Genomic DNA, 27,963 nt, shown 5'->3' with positions numbered 1-27,963 from the left:
CGACGGCGGCGGGTCGGAGGAGAGCAAGAAGACCACCGGACTCCATCACCGGCGAGTGGATCATCACCTGGCCCGCGGCAATGGCGATAAGCACTTCTCTGTTCGTCATGACTACTTTTTCCCGTCCGATCCGGCGATAGATTCGATCCACGATGGAGAGGGGAATGAGGAATAGAGGTAGATAAGCATGGCAGTTCATCCTAGTTCATACGAGTTCGTGCAAGATCGGAATAGAGGTAGATGAAGATGGAGTAGAAGGGGGATTGGGGGTACACAACGGACACCGGCTAACCGCGGCGGCCGTCATGGGCGTGCGGAGCGGCGGGTCGAGTAGCTAGCCTTCATCTTCTTGTTCATCACTGTGCGGGGCGACGGGTCGTCGTCGTCGTCCTCGGCGGAGTCGAGGTCGACCTGCCAGGTACGACGGCCTGGCTTCGGCGCCCTCACGGGCATCTGCACTGGTTCTTCCTCCTCCTTAGGCTCCCCACCGATGACCGTCGGCGGCATGATTGGCGTCTCCGAGTACACTGCGCACGGTGGTCATTAGGATCCCAGTAGTTCTTGTACTTGGACCACTTCGTCCTCTGTTTAGCGTCGTCGAAGACGACCTGATTCATGGCCCAGTGAATGATACCGACTGCCATCGCGCCCTTTGTTGGGTCAGGAATCAGCGTCTTCAGCTCTTGTGCAGTGGCCCTCATGAGCACTGCATCAGATTCCTTCTGCATGTCAGGCATGGAGCCGAAGTTCAAGCACACCTTCATGGTGTTCTCAAACTTGGTGCGGTCACCAGCCGACCACCCGAGGAAGAAGGCCCTCCAGCCAATACCCCAAAGGAAGGGGTTGTCGTTGGAGCTGGAGCTAGAGCTCATGGCGATGGAGATGAGGAAGGTTGACAATGAGAGAAAAGAGGGGGTGGGTAAGTAGTGGTGGGCAGGGGGAGTAAATATAGGGGCGATGGAGAGGAGGAGAAGAGTGACAGTCATGTCGTTTTAACTACATGCTCTTCAATAAACCATGAACTTTGTGTTGTGTCTGACTCCATGAATTGTGTGCAAATCGAGGAGAGCAATGAGATGGGCACGTAGGTGCTCCCGGCTGTTGACAACAAGGGCAAGCAACCCCTTGATCCAACGCCCGAGGAGGTTGTGCTGCCGCCCACCGCCAAGGAAGAACCGAAGACGCCTGAGGTTGGCGACGACGAGCACATGGAGGAGCTCCCCAGCAACAAGCGCCGCAACTACGACCACTACCATGAGGAGGATGGCCCAACTCACTTATGTTCATCCTTGCACCGAAGGTTGAGTGCATCCCCATGCCCCTGGACTTCACCAAGCACTTCGTCGCAGTGCCGACGGAGTTCAAGCTCAGGAACAACACCGACTGCTCCTGGAAGGTGATGGTGAAGCTGATGAACGACAGGGTGACCCTGGATCAGGGTTGGGCCACCTACGCAGCCGTTCATCAGATCAAGATCGGCTACATGCTGACGTTCAAGCTCCTCACTCCCGACACCTTCAAGGTCATCATCTTTGACGACGATGACATTGAGGTCGTCAACAAGTGCGGGAAGCACGACGAAGCCTTCGCCGCCAAGGACTAGGGCTGGGTCACCTCCTTCCTAAGTACTACCGAGTCTGCTTTGAACTGTTTATGGTTTATGCATTGAACTGTTATGAAGTGTGGTACTGCTTATCTGAAATATATTGTTAAGTCGTTGATCCTCTGTTTATACTCTGCTCTGCTTTTGATGTGTGCTACATGGTTGTGCCGAAGTGTGCTGGTAACCTCACCAACTAGCCAAAGAGGTTACCACACATCAGGCGTTGCATACAACCAAACACCATGCATTGGGTTTGTCCACTAACATGAAGACAATCAAACATCAGACAGTGTGGTTCAGCCCATGCAGGCAAGAGGACATGCAGACAACAACACAACTTGCAGATGGTGCATTTGAGGCTGCATTTGCATAGCCAGACTGAGTTAAGAAGGCTATACAATACAGCTATTGTAGACTACGGCAACTAAACGCGTCCTTAAAAATGGTCACAGGGATAAGATGTGCGTTTATGCGTTCATGTATGCATACGTAAATTCCTGCCGCGTCCCCGCCCCCGCGTCGCCCGCGTTTGGCGACACGGGGGAAAACCAGCGCCGCCGCCAAGTTCCACTCTCTACCGCCGCTCCCCGCAGCGCCGCCGCCGGAGGGCCGGCCGGCGAAGCCGCGCCTCGCCCAGGGGAGGTGGCGGCGGGGCGGTCTCGTTCCCCTTCCCGCGCCAGAGCCCCTCCCCCCACCCCTCGATCTGGCCGGAGCCGCTCCACCACCACCCCTCCGGTCCAGCGCTGCCTCCCTCGTCCCCCCACCCCCCACGGGGCTCGCTCCCTCCCTGGACGGATCCACGGCAGCGGCAGCGCCCTGGCTCCCTGCGCGCTCGGCCCGGCCCGCCCAGATCCGATCTGGCGATGCTCGCGAGCGCCCTCCCTTCCAGCTGCTGCAGTATCCTGCTGGTCCGGCGTTGGGCGCGACGCACTTGGCTACGGCCTCTGCGTCCTCTCCTGCAGTCCGCCCATCCCCACCTACGGCACGGCTAGCCCTGCTGGTGCTGTCGTCGACTATGGGCTGGGCGCATGAACTGCAACTGGTCTTCCTCCACTCCCGAGCCACGGAGATGGCTAAAGTGCGGAGGCGACGAGGCTACAGTGCTTGTGCAGTCACGGTGCTCCTCAAGGCGGGTGCTTGTTGGCGCTGCTCCGGCCCTGGCGACCTAGGGTCCGCGTCTCTCCGGTGCCCTCGGCCGCTGGTGTCCTCTGCCGGGCAGCTCCGCCCTCGGTGACCCAGTAGTTGCGTTCTTTCCAACTCGCTTGGCTCACCGACGTCGCGACGGCCATGGCCACGGCAGGTCGGATCTGCGTCCCTCCAGTCCTAGCTCGCCGGCGTTGCGGATAGCAATCGCCCCACCCTCCTCGTGGTTTGCTCCGCCGCCTACCCTGCTTTGTACATCTCAAAGCCTCCCCTTTGGTCAGATCCAACGCTTGTGGGTCCGGAGGCAGTGCCATCATCCGACGGCAGGTGCAGCCCCGCCAATCGCCTTCCGACATGGTGGCTTTGACTAGTGCGGGCTTCCTCATCTTCGACTCTAGACACGGCGGCTATGGGATTGCTCAGCCTTCGGCCGGGGTGAAATCCCTGCCCGGCTTGCCGGTGCTGGCAGCGGCGGCGTCTGCGGATGTCGTTATCTTCTTGAAGACGTTGTCAAGGTCCTCGGCTGAGCCCCTCCTCAAGCTCAGGGGAAACCCTAGGTCCTCTAGACCGGATGGCGATGGCGTCTCGGCGTCGTATTCCTTCTTGAAGGCGCTATCTTGCTTGCTCGCGGTGTCCCCGGTTTTGGTTTTCACGATGTTGGTATTCTCGCTGGTTCGACTTGACCGCTCTTGGTTCAGGCTTGGTAGGTCTAGCTGGGTTGTATCCCTTGTTCGGGCTGAGCATCCCTTGTCTCCCTGCTCCGGGCACCATGTTCACACTTGTCTGCGTCCGTGTCATGTGATGTTCCCCTCTCTGTACTCATTCTATTCCTTCTATCAATGCAATGATACGCAAGCTTTGCGTATTCGCGAAAAAAAATATATGCATATGTACGAAAGCTTGCGTCTGTACTCTATTAAAAAAAATCTCGGGCCGGTCGTGGCAACCAACCAACCCCTCGCAACCGGCACAGCATTCCGCTTGCGCGCTGCCACCGGCCCTCTCACCACCTGCACTGTGCGAGTCAGAGATTTTGCGCGCGCGCCCCGGGGCAAAGAGGTAGTGCCATTACTGTTCAGTGCGGTGGTTTCGGTGAAAGAGACCGACAGAGCTTGGTGGATATAGAAGAGAGAGGAGGCGGAGGCGAGGTCTCCAACGGGGAGGGAATAGAGCGGTGCATTTTCTTGCCCACAGGCACGGAAGGTCAGCCTCTCGGCAGCAAGGGGCGTCGCCATTGCTCCCATCGGCGCCGCCTGTTCTTGGTATGTTAGCTGTACATCTTCTTCATCCTTGCATCTGGTTCTTGGATTGGGGGAAATCGCTCGCCCGCTGCCTGCATGTTCGGTGCGTCAGATGGATGATGTGATTGATCTGTCCGCCCTGCAAATGGTGAAGTGCCCGCCGGAATGTTGGGCAGAGTTCTGGAATCTTGATGCATGTGGATTTAGGTTTTTCTTTTTTGCTCTTGTTGTATGGTGATTAATTACTGTATCATTAATTTTCCCCGTCGAAATGCGTCGCACACTGATATCCCCCCATTGTTGGATTTTTTTTTCTTTTTTGTGTTCGTCCTACCATCCTTGCGTTGCGATGACGAACTGCTATTCTGGTTCAGGTCCAGCCTTTCAGGGCTCTGCGACTCTGATGTGTGCTTTCACTTCAGTACACTTACTACTGAGCCAACATTGATATTTCAAAACAATCTTTTTTGTATACTTGAAAGGCTAATGCTATCATTACTCTGTCCCGGACTTTATTTCAGTTTCCTTCCTTTTTTGTTAAACTATCCGTTTATGCTTACATAGGCTAGCTCAGGTGTTACATGCCTCTGTTTTTGCAAGTCATAGCTTACCTCTTGTGATTATTATTTCCTGCAATTAGAGACTTTAGAGTTGGGGCTTTTCTAATGTTGCAAATATGTGTGCGCTAACTTTGTTTATGCCTTCATTGCAGTGTGATTGCTTCAGTTCGCACCACTAAACAGGATGGATGGGATGGACTTCCTGGCCGGAATGGGCATGAACGAGGAGGATCTTATGACGATGGTGTTTGAAAAGAATGTTGCTGAGCTGAGAGAAGACACATTTGATGGTTCTGAGGAGGAAAGGCAAATCTTTGAGGAGATTTTCGGCTGCGGGCAGAACACTTCACAACCAGGCGCAAGCAAAACATCTAGCGCGCCATCCGGCTCTGCCTCCAGCGGCAAGATGGTCTACTGCCGCATAGTGGAGTCCTTCACTCACGGCAACCTATCGAGCTATCATGTCTTCGATCACAGTGCTAGTCAACAGATGCAGAACGCAATGCCTTGTAGTACGGATTATGACAGGCCTTCTGAACTCGTGGTACAGTCGACGCCACCTTCCGTTGATCGGGTGTACACTCGCAGGGAGGTGACACACAATCACAGCAGCCAGAGAGCAGAACTTTCCAGTGTCCTGGATTTGGAGAGGGTTGACATCACCAGCGTGATCGCGCGGCGGCCGGGCGGCTGTGGCTTTGGAATGCTCTGGAACCATCTCCGGCTGCACGCGCATCTTCTGATGATGGACGCCGGGTGGAAGATCGAGGGCAAGGAACGAGGGAACAAGAGTAAGATCGAGGGCAACAAGGAAAGGTGGAACAAGAGTAAGATCGACCTCATGTACGAGTCGCCCGACAAGCTCATGCGCCTGGCTTCTCTTGCTAGGGCTTGGAAATGCTTTGGTGAGTGGCTGCTGATCCGTTCGTCCAGAGTTGATGGAGATGACCGTGGAAAGGAATGGTCCAACATGCATGACTTTCTGTGTGATTTGAAGTACACGTTGCTGTGCTTGGAACACGAGGCCCGGCGCGCCGAGCAATCGATGTCTTTCATGCACCAGTGGCGGCTGCTCGATCCTTTCATGGCGGTGGTTTGCATCGAGAAGAAGGTCGCAGCGCTGCGGAATGGAGTGCCACTGAAGGCTGTGAACAGCACAGTCTACAGTCCTCAGTCATAGCGAGAGAAGCTGCAGAAGCAGAGCAAGGGAGAACCAAATCCGAGTCAGCAAGTACAGTTGAAGCTGAAAGGGAGCCGGAGGCATTGGTGGCACGGCGTGAGCTGTGGCGGCCTATCTGCGAGGAAGAGGGCTGCGTGGTAGTTTGAGTACCAGATCGACTTTGTTGCGTGTTTGTCTTTTGCCCACTCTGTTGTACTCCTACTGTAGAACGGATCTCTAGCCTCTGCTCTGACCTTCTAACTATCTCCGTATCTCCCAAGTCACCTTGCTGAATCGTTCTTCCTCTCGAACTCCAAATTCCTGTAATCTGTTAGCAGCCTAGGCGCAGCTCTCGTTTCATCGGCATACGTTTGGATGTTTCCGATGCGCATCCGTTCTTCCTCTCGAACTCCAAATTCCTGTAATCTGTTAGCAGCCTAGGCACAACTCTCGTTTCATCGGCATATGTTTGGATGTTTCCGATGCGCATCCGACACTCATATGTTTGGATGTTTCCGATGCGCATCCAACACTCCACTACAAACGGAAAGTTCACCACATCCTAAAAGACCTGTCTAAAAAGAGTGTGGCACTCTTCTAGCACTCTTCTAGCACTGTCCAAGGTCAGGTTTCTGACATACGCAAAACTCACGTGTAAATTGATAGAAGGTATAGAACTGCTCAGTACAAGTCTTAAGACTGGGCCCGATAGAAGGCGTAGAATCACACGTCTATCTGTATTGAATTGTACGACCGGGGAATCACAGTATTCGAAATTTATTTCTCTATAAAAGATTGAGTTGGTGATAATAGTGTGTCTGCCTTCGTGGCATCTGTACCGTCTGATTCAAAAGGTAAGGCTGATTCTTAACCTGTACATTTTGCAAAAACACCCTGCGTCTCGGATGGAATTCTAGAGAAGACATTCAGAACACAGCACCACGCAACGTGATGTTCTTGTTTCTACTTTCCGCGAAAGAAACAGAAGCTTCGAGACCCCTCCCAAATTCTCTCTGCCGGCCCTCCCCTCTCTTACCCAGTGAACACGGGATTGTGTTGGGCAAGGATCCTGACTCTTGCATAGTTGTGGTTGTAGTTCGGGTCTCGATCAATTGGATTTGGCTGCAAGCCCCAGTTTCTTTCCTTCTAGATGTGTCCGTACTCATTTTCTCTAATGGCATTGATGCCCTTGTGTGCTTGCTCTGGTGCTCAACCTCCAGCGTCAGGCCCTTTTCTCTGTGCTGGCCATGGAGGCTACCAGCGGCAGGATCGCCATGAGTATGCCGGATGTTGCAGGCGCTGAGGATTTCTGCCGGTAGCGAACTACTCCTTCACAGACTACTTTTATGCAAGGAAGAAACATCCTAGATGAATTTGTTATCCTTCATGAAACAGTCCATAAATTACATCGAATTTTTTTGAATGGGGTGGTACTTAAAATAGACCTTGAGAAAGCTTATGACAAAGTCAAATGACCATTTCTTCAACAGACTCTCAGAATGAAAAGATTTTTTGCAGAGTGGCGCGCTATGATTGATAGCTTCATTTCTGGAGGTAGTGTTGCCATTACCAAAAAAAGCTTTCGCCCCACTTTATATATAAATCATCGACCCTCACACAACCGAACCATACAACACAGCACGCAAACACACACACACACACACACACACACACACACACACACACACACACAAAGCAAGATACAAAGGTGTCAGAGATCAGCTAAGCCAATTCGAAGCGGACAACGGATGTACAACAAGCATCACTACTAAGATGACGGATCCCTCCACCGAGAACAAGCCACCGTGAAGAATGTCGGTGTCAAAACCGGCAGATCTCGGGTAGGGGGGCCCAAGCTGTATGTCTGAGGATCAATGGTAACAGTGAACAAAGGGACACAGTGTTTACCCGTTTGAGCCCTCTTAAGGGAGGTAAAACCCTATGTCATGCTTGATTATATTCGATGAGTATAGGGGTTACAAGAGTTGATCTACCTCGAGACGTAATGGCTAAACTCTAGATTGTCTAGCCTATGGATATTATGATCCTATCTCCAGTCTAAGCCCTCCGGTTTATATAGACACCGGAGGGGCCTAGAGTTGTACAAAGCGGTTTACAGAGAAAGAAAACAGTATATCCGGACACTTAATCTTGTTGTTCACGCATACAGGAGTCCTAACCAGACACGGGAGGTGGCCTTCTTCCTTCATCTTCATAGCCCATCAGTCCGGCCCATATTGAATAGACCGGATGCCCGAGGACCCCTTAGTCCATGACTCCCTCAGTAGCCCCTGAACCAGTCTTCAATGACGATGTGTTTGGCACACGGATTGTCTTCGGCATTTCGAGGCGGGTTCCTCCCCTTGAATACCATACATCAACTTTTCCTTTATAAAAGGACTATATCCGGCTCTGTATAATTAACACAACTCTTAGCCGCCAAGGCAGAATATATATAAAAAATAGGAATAGTGTCTTTACTGACAACTTTTTCCGGCGAAGCGTCAGACTTGGCTCTTCAGTATTTTGGATCGTTTTCACACTCCTCGTTTCGTGTTTCGAGGTCGAGCCCCCTTGGCCCGTCTTGTCAAAATAGAGATCGTGCCCACTTATTACGGGATTGTCATCAATGGGATTTGGGTAACCCAACCGATTATGGCGCACACTCTCATTGGGAATAGGCAAGTTTTAAGGCATAAGTGGGGGGACAGTTGGCATTTCTACTGCCTATAAGACAGCAAAAGATTCCTCCTTTCCTCCCCACACCTTCTTCCAGCCTCTGCCTCCCAATCTCTCAAGCTCCAACGCCCGAAAAAAGTTCTCGTCTTCCTCACTGCCACCACCTTCTCTAGCCATGGCCGGGTCAGGCTCCAAGGGCAAGTCGGAGGCCTCCTCCATCACGGAGAAGGATGTGAAGGATCTCCGGAGCGCGGGGTACCTAGCCGAAGACATTGCGCACATGCTCCCCGACGAGGGCCAAATCATCCTCACTCCGGTGCCCGGCGAAAGGGTTGTCTTCCTCCCCCATTTTCTTAGAGGTCTAGGGTTTCCACTCCATCCCTTCGTCCGTGGCCTCATGTTCTACTATGGGATAGATTTCCACGATCAAGCCCCAAATTCTTTCCTCCGCATATCGGCGTTCATCATCGTGTGTGAGGCTCTGCTCTGCATCCCACCACACTTCGGCCTATGGCTCAAAGTCTTCAACGTGAAGCCAAAGGTGGTGGACGGACAACATGCGGACTGCAGCGGGGCCATGGTAAGCAAGCCGCCCAATGCCGCAGACCCAAAGGGGCCTTCATCGAGACCGCCAAGGTCTGGCAGCAGGAGTGGTTCTACATCCCAAACACCGCCGCGCCAATTGGGTGGCTATTCCGGAGTTCAGATCCAAGCCCCCCGACGAGGCTCACTTCATGGACCGCTAAGGGCCTTGATTGGGGGTCCCAAAAGGAGGTGCAGATGCTGCAGAAGCGCATCACCAATGTGCTGGGAAAAAACGTCGGTCTCACCAACGTGGTGCAGATCATGCTCTTCCGCAGCGTCCTCCCCTGCCAACGCCGGGCCTCCCACATGTGGGAGTTCAATCCGGAGGAGTCGCGAACCCTGAAGCGCTTCTTCGGCACTACGCATGAAGAGATCTGGAAGCTGCTTTTCAAGGCCCAGAAGAGCTGGCCCATGAAGACCGAAGACGTCGGGCTCGACATCGAGAATCCGACCATTCTGGTAAGTGTTAACCTTTCCGAAGACATGTCCAGTCAATATTTTGAATCAACAAGAATCTTATGAGCTCACTTCTTCATAGGGCTAGCCAGCAAAGGCGGAGCAGATTGATAGTCTGGCTCTGGTACCCGGAGACCCAACCACTGCCCAGCTGATGGAGATGTTGGTCCCGGTGCCCTACTAAACGCCGAAGAAGAAGGGCAAGGAGCCCAAGGGTGGCCCCTGCCGTAGAGGCCCTTCGGACATTGTGTCCGGAGAGATCGAGATCGTCTGCTCTCATGAGGGAGACGAGGACGAAGAGGAGGAGGAGGAGGTGGTGGAAAGCGACTCCCCCCCGCAAGTGGAGGAGGAAGAAGAGGACGACCTCCGAAAACCCGGAGGGGCCCGCACCGAAGAGGGGGAAGATTACCCTCTCGGTCAGTTCGGACTCAGAGTCCAAACACATCCCCAACAGAGCCCTAAGGGCGAAGCCCCTGGCCGATTCATAAGTATTCGAAATTTTACTCTTCAGTTTCCGCTTGCCTACCCTTGTTATGTAAGCTATATTATTGTTTGCTCTTCAGTCCTTCTCGCGATATTCCGAACGCCTCATCTTTGTCGGGGAACTCCCTGCCGCCTGAGCAGGCGGAGAGCGACGCACCATTGCAAGCTCCCTCGCCTACTGCCATGGAGGACACCGAGGTGTCATCCGAAGGACTCCTCTTGGCCGAGGAGGGGTGGACGAGGGCATCGAGAAGGCGCCTGAGTTTAAAACCTCGGTCGTCGAAGACCTGGGGGAGGCGACCCCCATAACCACCAACAACGGGGAGCTCCAACAGTCCGGGCCCCCGCGGCACACCATTCCGGAGACCAATACGACTTCGGGAAGGGATGTGCAGCCCCCTTCGATAGAGGCGGGAGGAGCAACGGCTCCCGCAGTGGCCTCCGTTAATCCGGAGTCTGCTCATTCTCTGGAGGAGGCGCTGCAACACGCTTCCATCATGGAGGAGCACCGCACCCTGATGGGTGCGGTTATGGAAAAGGTCCAGTCTGCAAAAAGCGGACTGAACGAAGCCTTCAACGGCCTACTAACGGGCTTTTAGGTATGCGACGTAATATTCTAAGCAAATTTATCATATGCCAAGGATAAACCTGTATATAGACAGTAGCCCCTGAGACTTTGTCCGGATTAGAACAAGCCGGACAGAGGATCTCAAGATAATTCAGACACTAATATACTACGCTAATGCATGTGACAGCCATCCATGTTGGCAGCTACCGCCCAGGCCGCAGAAGTTTCCGAGCTTAATCGGAAGCTGCGAGTGGCCGATGAGGAGCTCTACCGCATCAACAAGCGGTTCGAGGAGACGCAAGGTATGCAAATTTTACATATCAGAAGTGATATGTATGGTGAGTCTTTTAACTTATTTGATTTTGTGATTATGATCACAGTTGGCACGGCCGAGGTCGAATCTGTCACAACCCTAGAATTGTTTGAAAAAAGTTGCATTAGAGAGCATCCATGCATCATGTTCAAATCCAAGAAATTTGAATTGAGGTAAATTTCCAAGCCTCAAAAATAAATAAAGGGGCAAGAACCCTAAAATTTCATTCAATGAATCCAAAATGCCCTTCATTAATGTTTGATAATTTTTGGCAAGAGTTTGGATCCAAACCAAAAATATTGAACATTTTTAAGGAATATCTTGGGCACTGAATTTAAATCATTATTGTATTTGAATTTGGAGTTATATTCATAATCTATAGAATATATCTTCAACTAACTTTGAAATATTTTATGAGCATCTGCAAATGTCCAGAGAAGCTACATAAAAATATTCTGAGTGTTTTGGCATTGGGTTTGAATTCTTTTTGAATTTCAAACACTGGCAAATAATAAACAAATAGAAAACAGAAGAATAATAAAAAGGAGAAGAACTTACCTAGCGTACCTGGCAGCCCACTTACCTGGCCTGCTCCTGTAGACGGCCCAACCCGGCACCTCCCTTGTCGTCTACCTCCCCCCTCGCCCCAAAGTAGGCAGCTGCGTGCTCGCACGCGAGCGCCCGTGGCCACCGTAGCGGCCACCTCCTGCTCGCCTCCCGTGCTACCCAGCTCAGCTGGGAGATGCCTGCGACCCCCTCGCCCAGTTCCCTCTCTCTGGTCGCTTCCCCCTCCTCTGTCTCGCCCTCTCATGCTCACCCGAATGCGTCGTCGCCACCGTTGCCGTTCACCGCGGCCACCGCACCACTCTCGCTCGTCCTCGAGTCCCAGAGCACCGAAAAGATCGCCGCAACCTCCTTGTCGAGCCACTTGAGCCCATATGCTTCACAGCATTGCCATCGCCATTGTCTTCAAGCATCGGCTTCGACACCCTTCGCCGTCGATTCGGCCACTCCAGCGCGTCCCCGAGCCCGTTTAGACGCTCCGCCGAACCGCAGTGAGCTTCTCTCTATTTCCCCTGCCACACTTGACGAATCTGTGCCCGAGCAGCATCCCCGAGAGCTCCGAACTCCGGTCGCCGCCATGGCCAGTGAGCTCCGTGCTCCCGAGCTCCTCCACTTTCGTTCGTTGCATCGAAGTGCTCCTGGTGAACCCAGGAACCAGTAGAGCCCTTCGGTCGTGCTCGCCGTGCACCGTAACGCTTAAACCGTGGACGCCCAAAGTCCGGCGGCCACCCGGCTCGTCGCCGCCCCAGCACACCACGCGGCCACCCCTGGATGCGCCGCACTTCCAGCTCGCCATAGCCGCAAACCATGTGTGAAACGATGCCCTGTAGCGCCATCCCAAGCAACTCCAGTGAGTTCCCGCTGTTGTTGTGGTCGCCGGCGTCACCTGCTGATGTGGCGCCGGTTTAGTTAGCGCTAATGACCCTGCTAAACACCCCTAGGGCCACTACCATGTGGGCCCTATGCCTGTTAGGTTAGTTTAATTTTTTGTTTAGGTTAGTTTAAAACCCAGCGGGACCCACACGCCAGTGTTGACCCAGCTGACGTGGTCATTGACCGGGCCCACCTGTGAGCGACACTAACCAGCCCCGTGTCACTAACGTGTGGACCCAACACATCAGGTTTGACCTGGACTAGCCCCGTTGACCTGCTGACGCAATGTTGTCATCATGCTGACACAGTAATGCATTTTCTAGTTTTTTATTAATCCTGGAAATTCCATAAAATGGTTTAAACTTCTAAAATTCATAGAAATTAATCTATAACTCAGAACGAAATAAGTTATATATGAAAAATGATATGCAAAATCCAATCTATCCATCTGTACCATTTTCATGCATGTTTGAGCAAGTTAACTTCACTTTTTAGGATGAAACATGAATAGGACAACTTTGATAATAGTTTTGGAGTTGGAATTTGATGTAGTTTTGAATTCCACTTCAATCAAAATGACTTGCTGTTGCATTAGCCCAAATCATAGCATATTGCCATGTCATGATCATGCATCATATTGTTGCATTGCATTGATTGTGTTTCTTCTTTGTTTGTCGGTGCTTGTCCCCTCTGAGTAGACATGGTTCCGACGATGAGTTCGATGACACCGATGAAGAGCTATGCTATCTTCACAAGTGCCAGGCAAACAAAACCCCCTTGTTCATTCTGATACAATCCCACTCTCTCACTTCTGCTCTCTTTTACTGCATTAGGACAACAACAATACATCTGTTACATGTTGTGGTAGTTGAACCCCTTTCCTCTGCATGACCTGTCATTGCCAAAGTGTCGTGGAATAGTCAAGGCAGATGTCCTAGTGTGAGGACTTAATTGTGGAGCCATCACAACTAGGTTAGCTTAAAGGGGTTAAACGGGACAAAGGACACAGAGAGTTTATACTGGTTCGGCCCCTTGCGGTGAAGGTAAAGGCCTAATCGAGTTTGAGGTGGTACTGCTTATGTCTCGATTACCAGGGAGCGAATACGCTTGACCTAGCTTTCGATCTCTTGTTTTCTTTTCCTGAACCACCACCAGGTCGTCCCTTTATATACACAGGTTGACGCCCAACGGCTCACGGAGTCCCGGCCGGCTCATAAACAACGTGTCCGGCTCGGTGACTAACTATACTTGCCTTACAATACAAGTCATACGTACATGGCGGTTTACCCCATATGGACCTTAAGTCGCCTTTGGGCCTTGGGCCCTTGCTTCATGAACCGCCATCTTCAATATTCTCATGGGCTTCACATCATGAATCGCCATAGGTATAACCCGGCGCCTCCTGGGCGGGTCATACCTAATAGTTACATCCCCAACATTAGGCCCCAGATTGATTTGAATTCATTCATGTCAATCTTCAATACTTAGAAAAAAACTTCCTTCTTCATTTGTGCGAGATCTCATAACCCGCCATGACGTCATCTTCTGCGATCATGGTAACCCGCCATGACGTCACCTGTCATTAATTTTACACAATATCCAATATATCTTAACATATCTTTGTATTTAATGACCTTTCCAAAAATTAAGGCGTCTGAACCACTGGATAATCATGTTTTGGCCTCCTCATTTTTCGCGCCTACCTGTTCACCCTTCTCCTTATAAATAGGGTCAGATAGCCTCTTTTCATTCTCCCCCCTTTCCTTCTCGTCTTCCTCCTCCTCTTGCGACTCGTCTGCCGCTTCGAGCTCCGCCGCCGCCGCGAGCTCACCGTCTTCCTTGTCCTTGGCCGCTGCATCGACCCGGACGGGACCAGAGAAACTGCAACGCCTCCTCATTGCTCCTCGGGTCCAGTAAGCCCCTTATCCTGTCCACCGTAGATCTCCATTAGGGTTTATGTAGTTCTTCAAGTTCTTCGTCGTTCTTCATTGTACTTATAGTTAGCTCTTATTTTAGATCCAAATATATCCCTTAGGACGCGCGGAACCTGTTTCCACTCCTTCTGTTATCTCAAAACTTGCTTTATAGATGCAAACATCTCGCCCTTGTGCTAGTTCTCCTGTTGCTGTGATATTTAGGTTTATAATTTACTGCATTTTCTGAACTGCCACAGATCCGAAATTATAGCTTCAGCGAAATGTGTTTGTCCCTCACTTAGCAAATTTTTTTCTTCTCGAGAGATCTTAACTGTCAATATTGTCATGGCGGTTTACCTGGCCAGTTATAACTAGTCATATGACATTAGGCCCCTTTTAAGACGCCATGCTGAATATGTACTGTAGTGTTTTACCTCCGGCTTAATGAATCAACTTAAACCGGCAAAACTATTCTTTCTTTTAGGCTTCTTTCTTCACCATGCCGCCGAAGACATCCACTTCATGTAACTGGGTTCCCTCCATTGTCATTGAGGACACACTGAAGGACTTTGTGAAAACCGGCTATTTACCAGAAAAGACTGTCATGCATTATCGTGCCCTTGATCCAGAAGAAGAAAAACTGCAGCCAAAGGATGGTGAAGTCATTGTTTTTACTGATCACATGAACCAGGGCTTCTCATCGCCTGGTTCAAAATTTTTCCGAGATGTTCTTCACTTCTTTGAACTTCATCCTCAAGACATCAGACCCAATTCCGTGTCAAATATCTGCAATTTCCAAGTTTTCTGTGAAGTATACCTTCAAGAGGAGCCCAGTGTCAAACTATTTAGAGAATATTTTTATTTAAACCGCCAAAATGAGTTTACAAATGGACCCAGCTTGGAACTTGGCGGAATCTCAATTCAACGGAGAAGAGATGCCACCTTCCCCTATGCTTGCTTGTCGAGTCACCCTAAAGATTGGAACCAGACATGGTTTTACTACCAAGATACCTCTCCGACTGACGAGAATCCACTGTCGGGTTACCGTGCCCAACATCTTGACTCAAAACACTATCTTCCTGAGAAGCTTACGGCTGCTGAACGTAAAAAACTCGCCCCCACCATTGCAAGGGTCAGGATATGCTAGGATATGGTTTAACTACCATTGACTTGGTCAATGCTGGGTTGCATGGCAGATCACACCCTTGAGTCGCCGAACCGGCTTAATGTGTAGTTACACGGGTGGTAAAAAGGATCCACTACGCCACAACTCCGTGCGTCTAACTGATGACGCCATCAACAAAATGACAAAGTCCCTTTTGAATGAAGATCCGGTAGACTGCAGCAAAGTGGGTCTAAACCCTTTCTGCGCACTTAACCCACCACCAGATGTGAGTCTTTAAATTACTTACTTTTGCCTTCATCCTCAAATATTCTATTAACTCAACTTTGATGATTTTCATAGGCTGGAGATGATTTTTGGAAAAAGAAATACGACCATGAAGCTGCCAAAAGGGCCAGGGCTGCCAAGAAATCCGCCAAGAGAACCGCCAAGAAGAATAGGAAGAACACCAGTACTTCCGAGCTATTTGAACTGGCCGACAGCTTTGAGTCGGAGGTAGCTCTTGATTCTCTTGGCTCCTTTTTCAACTACCTTATTGACATTTATTATCATCAAGATGACACATGGACCAGTCAAGCAATCAAGGAAGAGGTAACTATCATTTCCTTCGACTCCGAGCCTTTGCCAAGACAGAAAACTCGAAGAGTAACCTGGAAAGTAAGCTTTTCACACCCCTTAGCTCATCTGGATCCTCACTTTCTTTCAAAGCAACAACAGCATGAGAGCCGATGACAGACTCGGGCCTACGGATTCCGGCTTACCGAACACTCCAAGGAAACGTCGAAACAAGGTCATCCAAAATTTAAACTCTTTTTATCCTTTGGCGGGTATCATTCCCCAGCCACTTTATTCTTCCAATTCAAATTATCAGGAGACTTCTCACTCCTCTTCCGGTGACTCATCACAGTCCCAGCTGCCGGCTTTCAAAACTGCTCCTGGGTAATAACAAATACTTATTCTTTGCTTCTTATGTTCCTTTATATTTACACTGACCTCTCATAACCCATGTAGTGGAAAGGCCAAGCCTAGCACGAAGGCAAGGGTGACTAAGCCGGCCAAAGACCCCAAAGTCAATGAACCGGAGCAACAAATTCCAGCGCCTGAGACCTCCGTTCCTCAACCATCAGAACCGGTTCTTGACGTTCCACCAGTGACTCTTGACCCTTCTATTGATCAGACAAACAACAATCCTTTGAACACTGAAGCATCAAGCCCAGTTAAAACGGCCGAGACACATGATGGTGATGTGGTGATTACCAACACCGGCTTTAGAGAGCCGGGAAGACCTACTGTCTTGGCCAAGCACTCCGCTAAGGAAGAACACATTGAATGGCGAAAAGTGACATTTAATGTTGCCAACTACTCTCAACTGAGCATTGGTGAAGTATATTTTGACTATCTCAATCAAGTGCACACTAGCCGCGATCTTGAAGTTGACATGGTAAAGCAGATGCACCAAAAAATTGAGGTATGAACTCCTTCTTAATGAGTTATGCATATCCTGTCAGCCCCAAGTCTACTGTTTATGATGGAATTGAATATGATGTAGACTTAGAATGACCATGAGTATAAATAATACCCTTTGATAGAACCCTTCAAAATCCGGCTTACACCATCCGGGTTAAAGCAGATATTTAATGATGAACACTGAATCCGTAGCCCCCAAGGGCCGGTTTAGTCAGCATGAATGAGCCGGTCTTTTGTATCCTTATATATAAAGCAAAACTTACTTGTGTAGCCCTCATGAACCGGCTGTGACCGTTTGTGGCACAACCGGGTCATCATAAAGTAATAAAAGGACAAGCAATATGCATTAGCCCCCAAGTGCCAAGTACTCTTGCTTGCAAAGTGCTTGGGACTTATTCACATGAGCCGTTACATGAGTAATTTTTTTTGGAAGGCATTATCCCCCAAGTGCCAAGTGTTGTTGCTCGCAATAGGTTTGGGACTTCATGTCTGTAATCCAAATCTGAACATGATTTTGAACCGGTGTATGTACAGGCCACCACTACTCAACTTGAATCACAATTAACTAATGTGAAAGCTCGGCTGGAGCAGCAAGAATCTGAGACCTGGAAGGCCAACTCAAAATTCCAGTTTAGCATGGCTAAAATGGAAAAACTGAAGACCAATTTTGAAGTTGAAAGAAGCGCCTGGGCTGAAGAGAAAACTTCTTTGATACAACGGGCTGAGAAGGTGGAGGCGGCTCTTTAGGAGGTGACCACTGAGCTTACCGGCTTAAAACGCCATGTGTCTCAGATGGTTTCTGCTATCTTTGGTAAGTCGCCTTCCTAATATCAATTTTTAATTTCTTCCTTGATAATATAAACCGCCTCTAACCCATCCATGATTATTATTCAGGTCCCAGGAGCACTAATCTTAGCCAAGAAATGCTTGTGAAGCTGAAGGTTGTTTATACACTTGTTGAGCAGCTATATACTAGGACTTAGCGCGCACTGGCCACAATTTCTCCGGCTAATCAAGCACCTACTCTCTTGATTGATGTCTTGAAGAAGCTTTCTGTTCTGCCTGAGAGGTTTAATGAGATGAAGCAATCATCTGCAAGAGTTGGTTTTGTGACAGCCTTGAGCCGGGCCAAAGCATGGCTACCAGAGCTAGACACGGCCGATATATCTACCGGGTATCCAAGATTGAAAGAAGATGGCACTCCTTTTGATAAGAAAGACTTTGCCGCCTGCGTGAAGGATATACGTCCCCTTGCCAGCCTGATTGCCAATGAAACAGATCTTTCAAGATATCAACCGACTTATGGCATGGAAAACCAGAAGCTGCCTACGCCGGCTTATAAAGTGATGGATCTAATTCCCCCAATCCGTAAGCACACTTTTGCTCTTGAAGTTGACCCGTCCGAGCTTATTGATGATGAAGCTGAATTCCAAGCCTTGAATGGCATTGACTGGTCATCACCAACCTTCCAGGCAGCAGAGGAGGAGGAAGAAGCGGAGAAGGGTGATCCAGAAGCTTCAAGCCATCAGAGCCAAGAAGATTGATCCACTGGGCGGTTCATATATTTGATCTTCTGAAAAGACACTTAATCATTTTGTCTCCTTGAGTCATGTAATAGGCTAGCAAAAAACTTTGCTCTGTCATGCCATCATGCACGTTTATGTTTTGCCCAATGCTGTTTGAGACGCCACTTGATAATTATCCTTTTACACTTATCACGACATTGATTTGTGCAGATGAAACTTAGGATTATCCTGCACACAAGTAAATCACAAGAGCCCTGGCGGTTAACGTAGGGTGCGTCATAACAACCCATATATAACCACTGAACAGTTTACAGATGGGGCTAGTCTAGTCATAATTAGATATAACCATAACAAAAATATCATACTTGTGATATTGAATCGTACTGCCAGTTTATGATACATGTGCAGTAAGGGTGATAACCCAAAACTTAGAAGCCAATGCTTCCAAGTATTTAATATCATCATATACTAGCGACTATCGTCCAAAGCCAGGCCGGGTTAACAGAAACCACAGGTATGCTTCAAATATGAGGTGTGAGAATAGAGGCTACATGGCCTGAATCACTTTAAACCATATGTCAAGGTGGTATCAAGATGAACCGAAAAAATGTTCAAAAAACCAAGCAAAACGAGAAAACGAGGCTATGCTTCGAATACAAGCAGGAAGCCGGACCAAAAGGGTTATTTCATAGCTATGCTTCGAATACGAGCAGGAAGCCCCCAAGTGGTTTGTGGCCTTGAGCCTATCAAGAGGGTATTTATAGCTATGCTTCGAATACGAGCAGGAAGCCTCCAAGTGACCATGAGGTTTGGCATTTCACAAATCAAGAGGGTATTTATAGCTATAATTCGAATACGATCAGGAAGCCCCCAAGTGACCGTAAGGTTTGGCATTGTGCCGATCAAGAGGGTATTTATAGCTATGATTCGAATACAATCAGGAAGCCCCCAAGTTACCTTTGAAATTATGATGAAAAAGACCCATTATTCTTGGAAATGAAACGACAGAGGCCCTGCTTGATCAGGGATGCCGACTTTATTATATTCATCATAATATATACATTATCAAAAATATGTACATCATAAGAGCCGGTGGCTCAAGTGTAGTAAGTCCGAAGATGAGCAATATTCCATGGACGGCAGGTCTCCTCCTCCGACTGACGTGAGTCCTTGTGGTCTCGAATATCGATAAGGTAGTATGACCCATTGTTCAGATTCTTGCTGACCACAAAGGGTCCTTCCCAAGGTGAGGATAGCTTGTGCATGTCAGTTTGATCCTGGATGAGCCGGAGCACCAAGTCACCTTCTTGAAAGGTTCTAGTCTTAACCCGGTGGCTGTGATAATGGCGTAGACCTTGTTGGTAAATTGCCGAGCGAGCCGCCACAAGGTCACGCTCCTCATCTAACAGGTCAAGTGCATCCTGACGTGCTTTTTCATTATCAGCTTTAACATAAGCCGCCACGCGGGGCGAGTCGTGACGGATGTCACTAGGGAGAACCACCTATGCTCCGTAAACCATGAAGAAAGGCGTGTAACCCGTAGATCTGTTGGGGGCAGTATCGATACTCCATAGCACTGAAGGTAACTCCTCCACCAACAACCCAGCGTCCTTTGCAAAGGAACCATAAGCCGGGGCTTGATGCCTCTCAAAATTTCTTGATTGGCTCTTTCCGCTTGACCATTGGATTGGGGTGAGCTACTGACAACACATCAAACCGAATATGCTCACGTTGACAAAATTCTTTCATAGCACCCTTGGACAGATTAGTGACATTATCAGTTATAATGTTGTGGGGAAAACCAAAGCGAAAAATCACCTTTTTGATGAACTGAACCACCGTTGCCGCGTCACACTTACTGACCGACTCTGCTTCGACCCACTTTGTGAATTTGCCAACCGCCACCAAAAGGTGGGTCTTTTTATCCTTGGACCTTTTAAAAGGCCCAACCATATCAAGCCCCCAGACTGCAAACGACCAAGTAATTGGAATCTTCCTCAATTCTTGAGCCGGCACGTGAGCTCGCCATGAAAATTTCTGACAACCATCACATTTACTGACCAAATCATCTGCATCAGCATGAGCCGCGAGCCAATAAAATCCATGATGAAAAACTTTAGCCATGAGAGATTTAGAGCCGGCATGATGACCACAATCTCCTTCATGAATCTTGCGAAGAATCTCATGACCCTCTTCAGGAGAAACACAATGTTGAAACGCCCCAGTGACACTGCGATGGTGCAACTCTCCGTTAGCAATTGTCATTGACTTAGACCGCCGGGTTATCTGCCTGGCCAAAGTTTCATCCTCAGGTAACTCACCCCGGGTCATATAAGCCAAATATGGAACTGCCCAATCAGGGATAGCGTGAAGAGCCGCCACCAATTGTGCTCCCGGGGTCAGGAATAGCCAGATCTTCCTCTGTAGTCAATTTGACAGAAGGGTTATGCAGAATATCCAAGAAAATGTTAGGTGGCACCGGCTTACGCTGAGACCCTAACCGTCTTAAGGCATAAGCCGCCTCATTTTTCCTACGATCAATGTGTTCTACTTGATAACCCTTGAAGTGCCCAGCATTAGCGTCAACTTCGCGGTGATAAGCCGCCATGAGTGAATCCTTAGAATCCCATTTGCCCAAAACTTGCTGAGCCACTGTAGGACCTTGAAGTATGTCTAGAGGGGGGTGATTAGACTACTTGACCAATTAAAAACTTAACCTTTTCCCAATTTTAGACTTTGGCAGATTTTAGCTATCTTTGGACAAGTCAAGCAATCATCACACAATTCAAGCAAGCATGCAAAGAGTATATAGGCAGCGGAAATTAAAGCATGCAACTTGCAAGAAAGTAAAGGGAATGGTTTGGAGGGTTCAAATGCAATTGGAGACACGGATGTTTTTGGCATGGTTCCGATAGGTGGTCCTATCGTACATCCACGTTGATGGAGACTTCAACCCACGAAGGGTAACGGCTGCGCGAGTCCAGGGAGGGCTCCACCCAAGAAGGGTCCACGAAGAAGCAACCTTGTCTATCCCACCATGGCCGTCGCCCACGAAGGACTTGCCTCACTAGCGGTAGATCTTCACGAAGTAGGCGATCTCCTTGCCCTTACAAACTCCTTGGTTCAACTGCACAATCTTATCGGAGGCTCCCAAGTGACACCTAGCCAATCTAGGAGACACCACTCTCCAAGAAGTAACAAATGGTGCATTGATGATGAACTCCTTGCTCTTGTGCTTCAAATGATAGTCTCCCCAACACTCAACTCTCTCTCATAGGATTTGGATATGGTGGAAAGAAGATTTGTGTGGAAAGCAACTTGGGGAAGGCTAGAGATCAAGATTCATATGGTTGGAATGGAATATCTTGGCCTCAACACATGAGTAGGTGGTTCTCTCTCAGAACTGGTAAGTTGGAAGTGTAGGTTTGTTCTGATGGCTCTCTCCACGAATTAAGAGGAGGTGGAGGGGTATATATAGCCTCCACACAAAATCTAACCGTTACACACAATTTACCAAACTCGGTGGGACCGACTCAACAAACTCGGTCGGACCGATTCAGTAAACCTAGTGACCGTTAGGATTTTCGGTGGGACCGACATGCAACTCAGTAGGACCGATATGGTTAGGGTTAGGGCATAACGTAATCTCGGTGAGACCGATTACACAAACTCGGTGAGACCGATTTTGGTAATTAGCTAACCAGAGAGTTGGTCAGGTGAACTCGGTGGGACCGATTCGCTCTTTTTGGTGAGACCGAAATGTTACGAAAGGGAAACAGAGAGTTTACATTGCAATCTCGGTGGGACCGATCGCTCACTTCGGTTAGACCGAAATGTTACGAAGGGAAATAGAGAGATTACAATCCCATCTTCGTTAGACTGAGATCCCTATCGGTGAGACCGATTTGCCTAGGGTTTTTGGCAGTGGCTATGACATTCAAACTCGGTGGCGCCGGATAGAAAGAATTGGTATGACCGATTTTGACTTTAGGTTTAGGTCATATGTGGATGTGAGAAAGTAGTTGAGGGTATTTGGAGCATATCACTAAGCACTTGAAGCAAGAGGCTCATTAAGCAACACCTCATCCCTCCTTGATAGTATTGGCTTTTCCTATAGACTCAATGTGATCTTGGATCACTAAAATGTAAAATGAAGAGTCTTGAGCTTTTAATCTTGAGACAATCCTTTGTCCTTGATATTTTGAGGGATCCACTTTCATCATCCATGCCATGCCATTCATTGAGCTTTCCTTAAATAATAGTCTTGGAATAGCATTAGCTCAATGAGCTATATGTTGTTATGAATTACCAAAACCACCTAGGGATAGTTGCACTTTCAATCTCCCCCTTTTTGGTAATTGATGACAACATATAGATGAAAGCTTCGACAAATGATAATAAGATTGAAAAACATCGTCGCTTTGAGAAGTATGTGATAAGCAAGAGGTCCCCCTAAATTTGTGCATAGTTTGAAATTTGCTTTGGACTGCAAATGCACAAGGAATTAGGCTCATGGGTTACTCTTCCATGTCACATACATCTTGGTGGAGCGCTCAAAATAATAAAGATTGAATACATGCACTCATCACCAAGCAAAGTGAATGATCATATAAGGATAGGTAGGATAATATCATCAAACAGGCATAAGTGTAGCTTATGATCAAACACATGATCATCAATGTCTCACAGATAATAGCATAGTATCTCAAGCAATCAAAAGCAAACAAAGTTTAACCACCAAAGCAAGAGAGAATAAAAGCAACACTCTCTCTCTCGAAGCCTATGATCTATACATTTTTCTCCCCCTTTGGCAACAAGTTACCAAAAAGTTCATAGAAAATGCATAGTGCTAGATCGACTCTCAGGCTTGATCTTCAGGTGGTGGTGTCCGGATAACTCCAAGAACGAAGGCTTCAGTTGATGTAGAGGGAGCTGGAGGAGTTGGTGCTGGAGCTGGTTGCCCTGGAGCTGTAGGAGCTATAGCTGGTGTAGATGATGTGGCTCTAGTGTCTGTCACAGGCACTGCAGCTGACCTCTGAGCTCTAGGCACTCTGGCAAATGCATCAGTGGTTGTCTTGCCCTTCCTCTCCTGCATGTCATCCTGAAGCTGCTCCACAACTGACTGAATCTCAGTTACCTTGACATCAAGATCATAGAATTTTTGTTCCATGATTCTTTCCAGGCTCTCCTGGTTTTGAGTTAGGGTGGCCAACCCCTTCTCAATCCTTAGTGTTGATGCTATCAAGTAACCAATCTGCTCTTGCTTGTTCTTCAAAAAGTACTCAGATGCCTCCTCTTGAGTTGGCATCTTGGCAGCCTTCTCTTTCCTTGCCTTCTCCTTCTTCTCTTGAGCTTGCACTGATGATGATTCATTCTCATTCATTACAACTTGATTGTCCTCAAAGTCTGGATAGAGAGAAAAATGTTCCTTATCCAACAAATATTTTCCTGTGCCCATCTTTGAGTTAATCAACTCCTGAATCTGTGGGGCATATCCACAACTCCTCTTTTGATCTGCTACAGTCCTCTTGATAGTTTCAACCATAAGGCTCATGACCTTGAATTTCTGTGGCACATCAAATATGTGTAGAAAGTTTATTGCATGCCCTCTGATCATGCTCTCGTCACCTGACTTGGGCCAAAGAGTGTGCCTTAGGATTCAGTTGATCGTAGGCAGCCGTGACAGAAGAAAATGGACTAACCCAAACGAGAAAGTCTCAAGAGCTTTGTCTGGGATCTCCTTGTACATATGTGACATAGTATTGTGTCCCATCTTCTTCTTGGCATAGACATCCAAGTCATCTTCACTCTCCTTGGGGGCATTGATCAGACTCGTACCTTCTGACATCCAAACTATCCTCCCATCTGGATAGAAGTGTGTTGTGGAGTAGAATTGCATAATGAGTTCGTCATTCCAGTTGGTGAGCTTCTGCCCAACAAAATCTGCAACTCCACAAGCAACAAAATTGTCATACACTCCAGGATAGTGTTCTTCATTTTCCTTCATGTAGGTCCAGTCGACCCACCTCATATCACACACTATGGGCTTCTTGTCCAACAAGATTGTCTCATAGAAGTCCTGTTGTTCCTTTGTGTGGAACCTGTAATCAACAGCAGTCCTTCTCCTGGTGGCATATGGATCTGTCATTCTCCATAGCCTCAACCCTGAGTCTCTCCTGATATTCATGTCCTCAGCCACAGGATGAGCATCATTGTGGTCTGGAATCTTGGGTTTGAGCTTCCTTAGGACCTATCCTTCTTCATCTTCCTCAGCAGCAACATCAGGCATTGGGGCCTTGTTCTTCTCAGCTGCTGGTATACTCCTGGTATTCCTCTTTGGTGCAATCTTGGGCTTGGGGGCAGCTTTGAGTGCTTCTTTGGGCTTTGATGTTGCAGCCCCTGACTTTATAGCATCACCCATCAGCTTTTGTGCCTTGGGTGCTGGTGCAGCAACCTCTTCTTCCTCTTCCATCATGGAAGGTTGACCAACAACTCTGGCCATGGTCTTTTTGACCCTTTCCTTCCTTTTCTTTCCTTCAGCAGCAGTAGGCTCTTTGGGTTGGGATTCCAAAGGAACTTGAGTGGAGACTCTGGCTTTGGACATTGGTTGTCTACCTGCAGGCCTTTTGATCTTCATTCCTAGCTTTACTGCAGTTGAGCTGTGCATCTTCTTGAGCTCTACTTTCTTAGAAGTAGCCTCATCTTCTTCTGCTATATAATCCTCATCCTCAGATTCTGAGGTCTTCTTCTTTCTTGCCCTTGTGGCAGCCTTAGGCAGATTGCTTGGAGTGCTTCTGCTCCCCTCATCTGAGTTGCTAGAGGGACTAGTGCCCTCACTCATGTGAATCTGCTCTGCTGACTTGTTCTGGCTGTCACTTTGGTCTGACATGCTGAAAATCACTGACTGTTGACCCTGTGAATAGTTATAGATGAGATAGAATGGATGAGCATCACAAGATACATATATTTTTCAAAAGAATGATTCAAAAATTCAGTTTTAGTTTTCCACAGAAAGCATTTCGGATCAACCAATTTTCAAACTCGGTGATACTGAAGCAGTTTTGGAACCTAAACTGGTGAACTCGGTAGGACCGAGTCACAGTTTGGTGGCACCGAGACTGCTAGGGTTTCACAAAGTTTTAAAATCGGTCACACCGATTTGTAATTCTCGGTCAGACCGAGACTTACTAGTGCAATGGCGGTAGCCAAATCGGTGGGACCGAGTTTTTCAACTCGGTGGGTCCGAGATGATTTCGGCATAAACCTAACCCTAAACTTCCAAATCGCATCTATTCTAAGGATTGTATTAACTGGATAGGAGTGTTTCAATCGTGGCAAGAATCATAATGAACACAATGTGCTAGGAATCAGACAAGGATAGCACCGTGATCGAGTTCATACCCTAGCTTGGTGATGAACTCGCTACTGCGGCAACGGCGGGGGTGATTTCCATTGACGGCGGCAAAGACCAGTGACAGGAGGCGGCTGGCGACGAAGTCGACGATCCGTAGACCTAGTAGGCAGAGCGAGCTATGCGCGGGCGAGGAGTTTCGGAGAAAGTTTTCCAAAATTTGCCCATGAGTATATATAGCCCGACACTGTTGGTGTTACCGAGTGGAACAACTCGGTGGCACCGAGATGCATAACTGTATATAGTTACAGCAACTCGGTGTGACCAAAAAGTTCAAATCGGTTGCACCGAGATTGAAAACCTAGATCGACTTAGTGATCTCGGTAGGACCGAAATGGATAAATCGGTCAGACCGAGAATCACAAAGAAGTTTTGGAAGTTTAAGTCTATGACGAATCGGGGACTCCGAGTGCTCCTCACACAAAGTGGTTCGGATCTGACTTGATCAAATTTTGTGATGTAACATGAATAGAGTTTGAGACGAGAAAATCATAGATAGCTAGAGAAGGTTCTTAGGCATTCTTGTCCATCCACTTGGCTAAAGAAAAAGAAACCAATCAATCAAAACAACAAGTGGATGTCCTCGAATGAGAAAAACATGCAACCAACATGCTCACACAATAGAATGACAAATGAATATGTGGCAAAGCATGCACAACCAATTCTAGCATCTATCAAACAATTGGCGATGACTAGGTCATCTATATATGAGTATATTGACTTAGGAGTCAAATGAGAACATTTGATCATAGGTCATACTCATCGTTTAAGCTCAAGGGGGGTTACCACTTTTACATAATGCATTAATGTGTTCACACCCTTAGAGTTGCTTTGACTCAATTCTTAGAGTTAAGCTCCCCCTAGATGTGAGATCCCCTTTTAGAGGGATAAACTAACCTTGGGTTTTGTCGATGATGACTTCATGTAGGTGTTGAAGATGTGGATGCTCAATGTTGATGTAGACCATTTGGAGCAATCCTTTGGAGTGAGCTGCACTTTCAACATACCTACATGGGTTAGTCCCACAAGGAACCAACAAGAATATCCATAGACATAGAGTGATGCACACACAAGATGATGTCCATGAAATCATTAGGTTACCTTGTCCCTTGCTTTACCAACATGAGGGTTTGTGACTCCTTGAACTAGTGCAAGATGTGGAAGTTGATTGCACTTGTCCTTGCCATAATGATATGAGTGAAGAATGTTGGCGGAGTCACCCTCAAGAACTCTCTAGTTCTTCTTCTTCAGGATCCACATCATCTTGATGGGAATCCTTGGAGTTGTAGTCGTACTTGATGAAGTAGAACTTGAAGTAGTCTTGGGAACCCACTTGACCAAGGCCTTAGGTGCTTCTTCAAATGCATCAATCTCCTCTTGAAGCTTGTCCTTGCCTTTGTTCTTGTGGTCTTGTGGTGGAAGATCATCTTGTACTTGTGTTCCCTTGAAGGAAGTAGGATCATACTTCTCTTGTTGAGGAACAAACTTCGTCTTGGGGTATTGATCTTCTTCCCAGTCAACTCCATTGGCATTGAACTTTCGTTCAAAACCAACACCTTGATTCTTCCGGTGCCTTCCTTGCTTGCGTACAATTTCCTCGAATTGCTTACTCCCGGCAAGGCTCTTGTATACACCTTTCTCTATAATTCCCTTCAATAAGTTATTTTCTTGCTCAAGTGTAACTTGGCTAAGAGAATCATTAGTGGAATCAAGAGAACTACTAGAAGCAACAATATTGGATTTGGCATTATTATTATTGTTACTACTAGAGGAAGGATCTTTCTTGTTCTTGTTACTAGACTTGACTTGAGGCATGTAAGTAGATAAGAGTAAATGCTTGGCAATATAAGAAGAACTTTTCTTGCGAAGATCATCATTGATTGCCTTTAAAAACTCATGCTCTTGCTCAAGATTGAGCTTTTCAAAGCGTAACTTCTCATGAGCTCTTAAAAGTTCTCGATGATTTTCGAAGATAGTTTCATGAGCTAACTTAAGAGTGATTAGTTCTTTAGTTAGAAGCTCAATTTTCTCCTTATCATTGTCATTCGTTTTATCTTGATTAGCATGCTTAATTGACGTTTCATCATAGTATTCATCACTAGAGTTGTCAATAAGTAAATCATCATCACCTAGCAAGTTTCTTCATCACTATTGAAATCAACATACTTGGGATGTGTTACCTTTGGACCTTTGGCCATGAAGCATCTTCCAATTCCTTCATTTGGTGAGTCAAATATGTCGTAGGAGTTGGTTGACACAAGTGCTAGACCGGCAACTCCTTCATCTTGAGTAT

The 27,963-nt window shown here is 47.9% G+C and overlaps 1 protein-coding gene across 1 annotated transcript; it reads left to right on the top strand.

Annotated features, from left to right (window-relative positions):
* The first annotated feature begins 2,125 nt into the window (after positions 1–2,125).
* Positions 2,126–6,066, top strand: LOC119364316. Its single transcript, XM_037629774.1, has 2 exons — positions 2,126–4,008; positions 4,700–6,066. Exon 2 carries the CDS (start codon positions 4,732–4,734, stop codon positions 5,725–5,727), a length of 996 nt encoding a protein of 331 aa, XP_037485671.1. The 5' UTR covers positions 2,126–4,008; positions 4,700–4,731; the 3' UTR covers positions 5,728–6,066.
* Positions 6,067–27,963: the final 21,897 nt, after the last annotated feature.

Source organism: Triticum dicoccoides, chromosome 2B (genome assembly GCF_002162155.2).
Source record: "Triticum dicoccoides isolate Atlit2015 ecotype Zavitan chromosome 2B, WEW_v2.0, whole genome shotgun sequence".
NCBI classification, from domain to species: domain Eukaryota; kingdom Viridiplantae; phylum Streptophyta; class Magnoliopsida; order Poales; family Poaceae; genus Triticum; species Triticum dicoccoides.
This window is presented reverse-complemented; position numbering and strand designations above follow the sequence as displayed.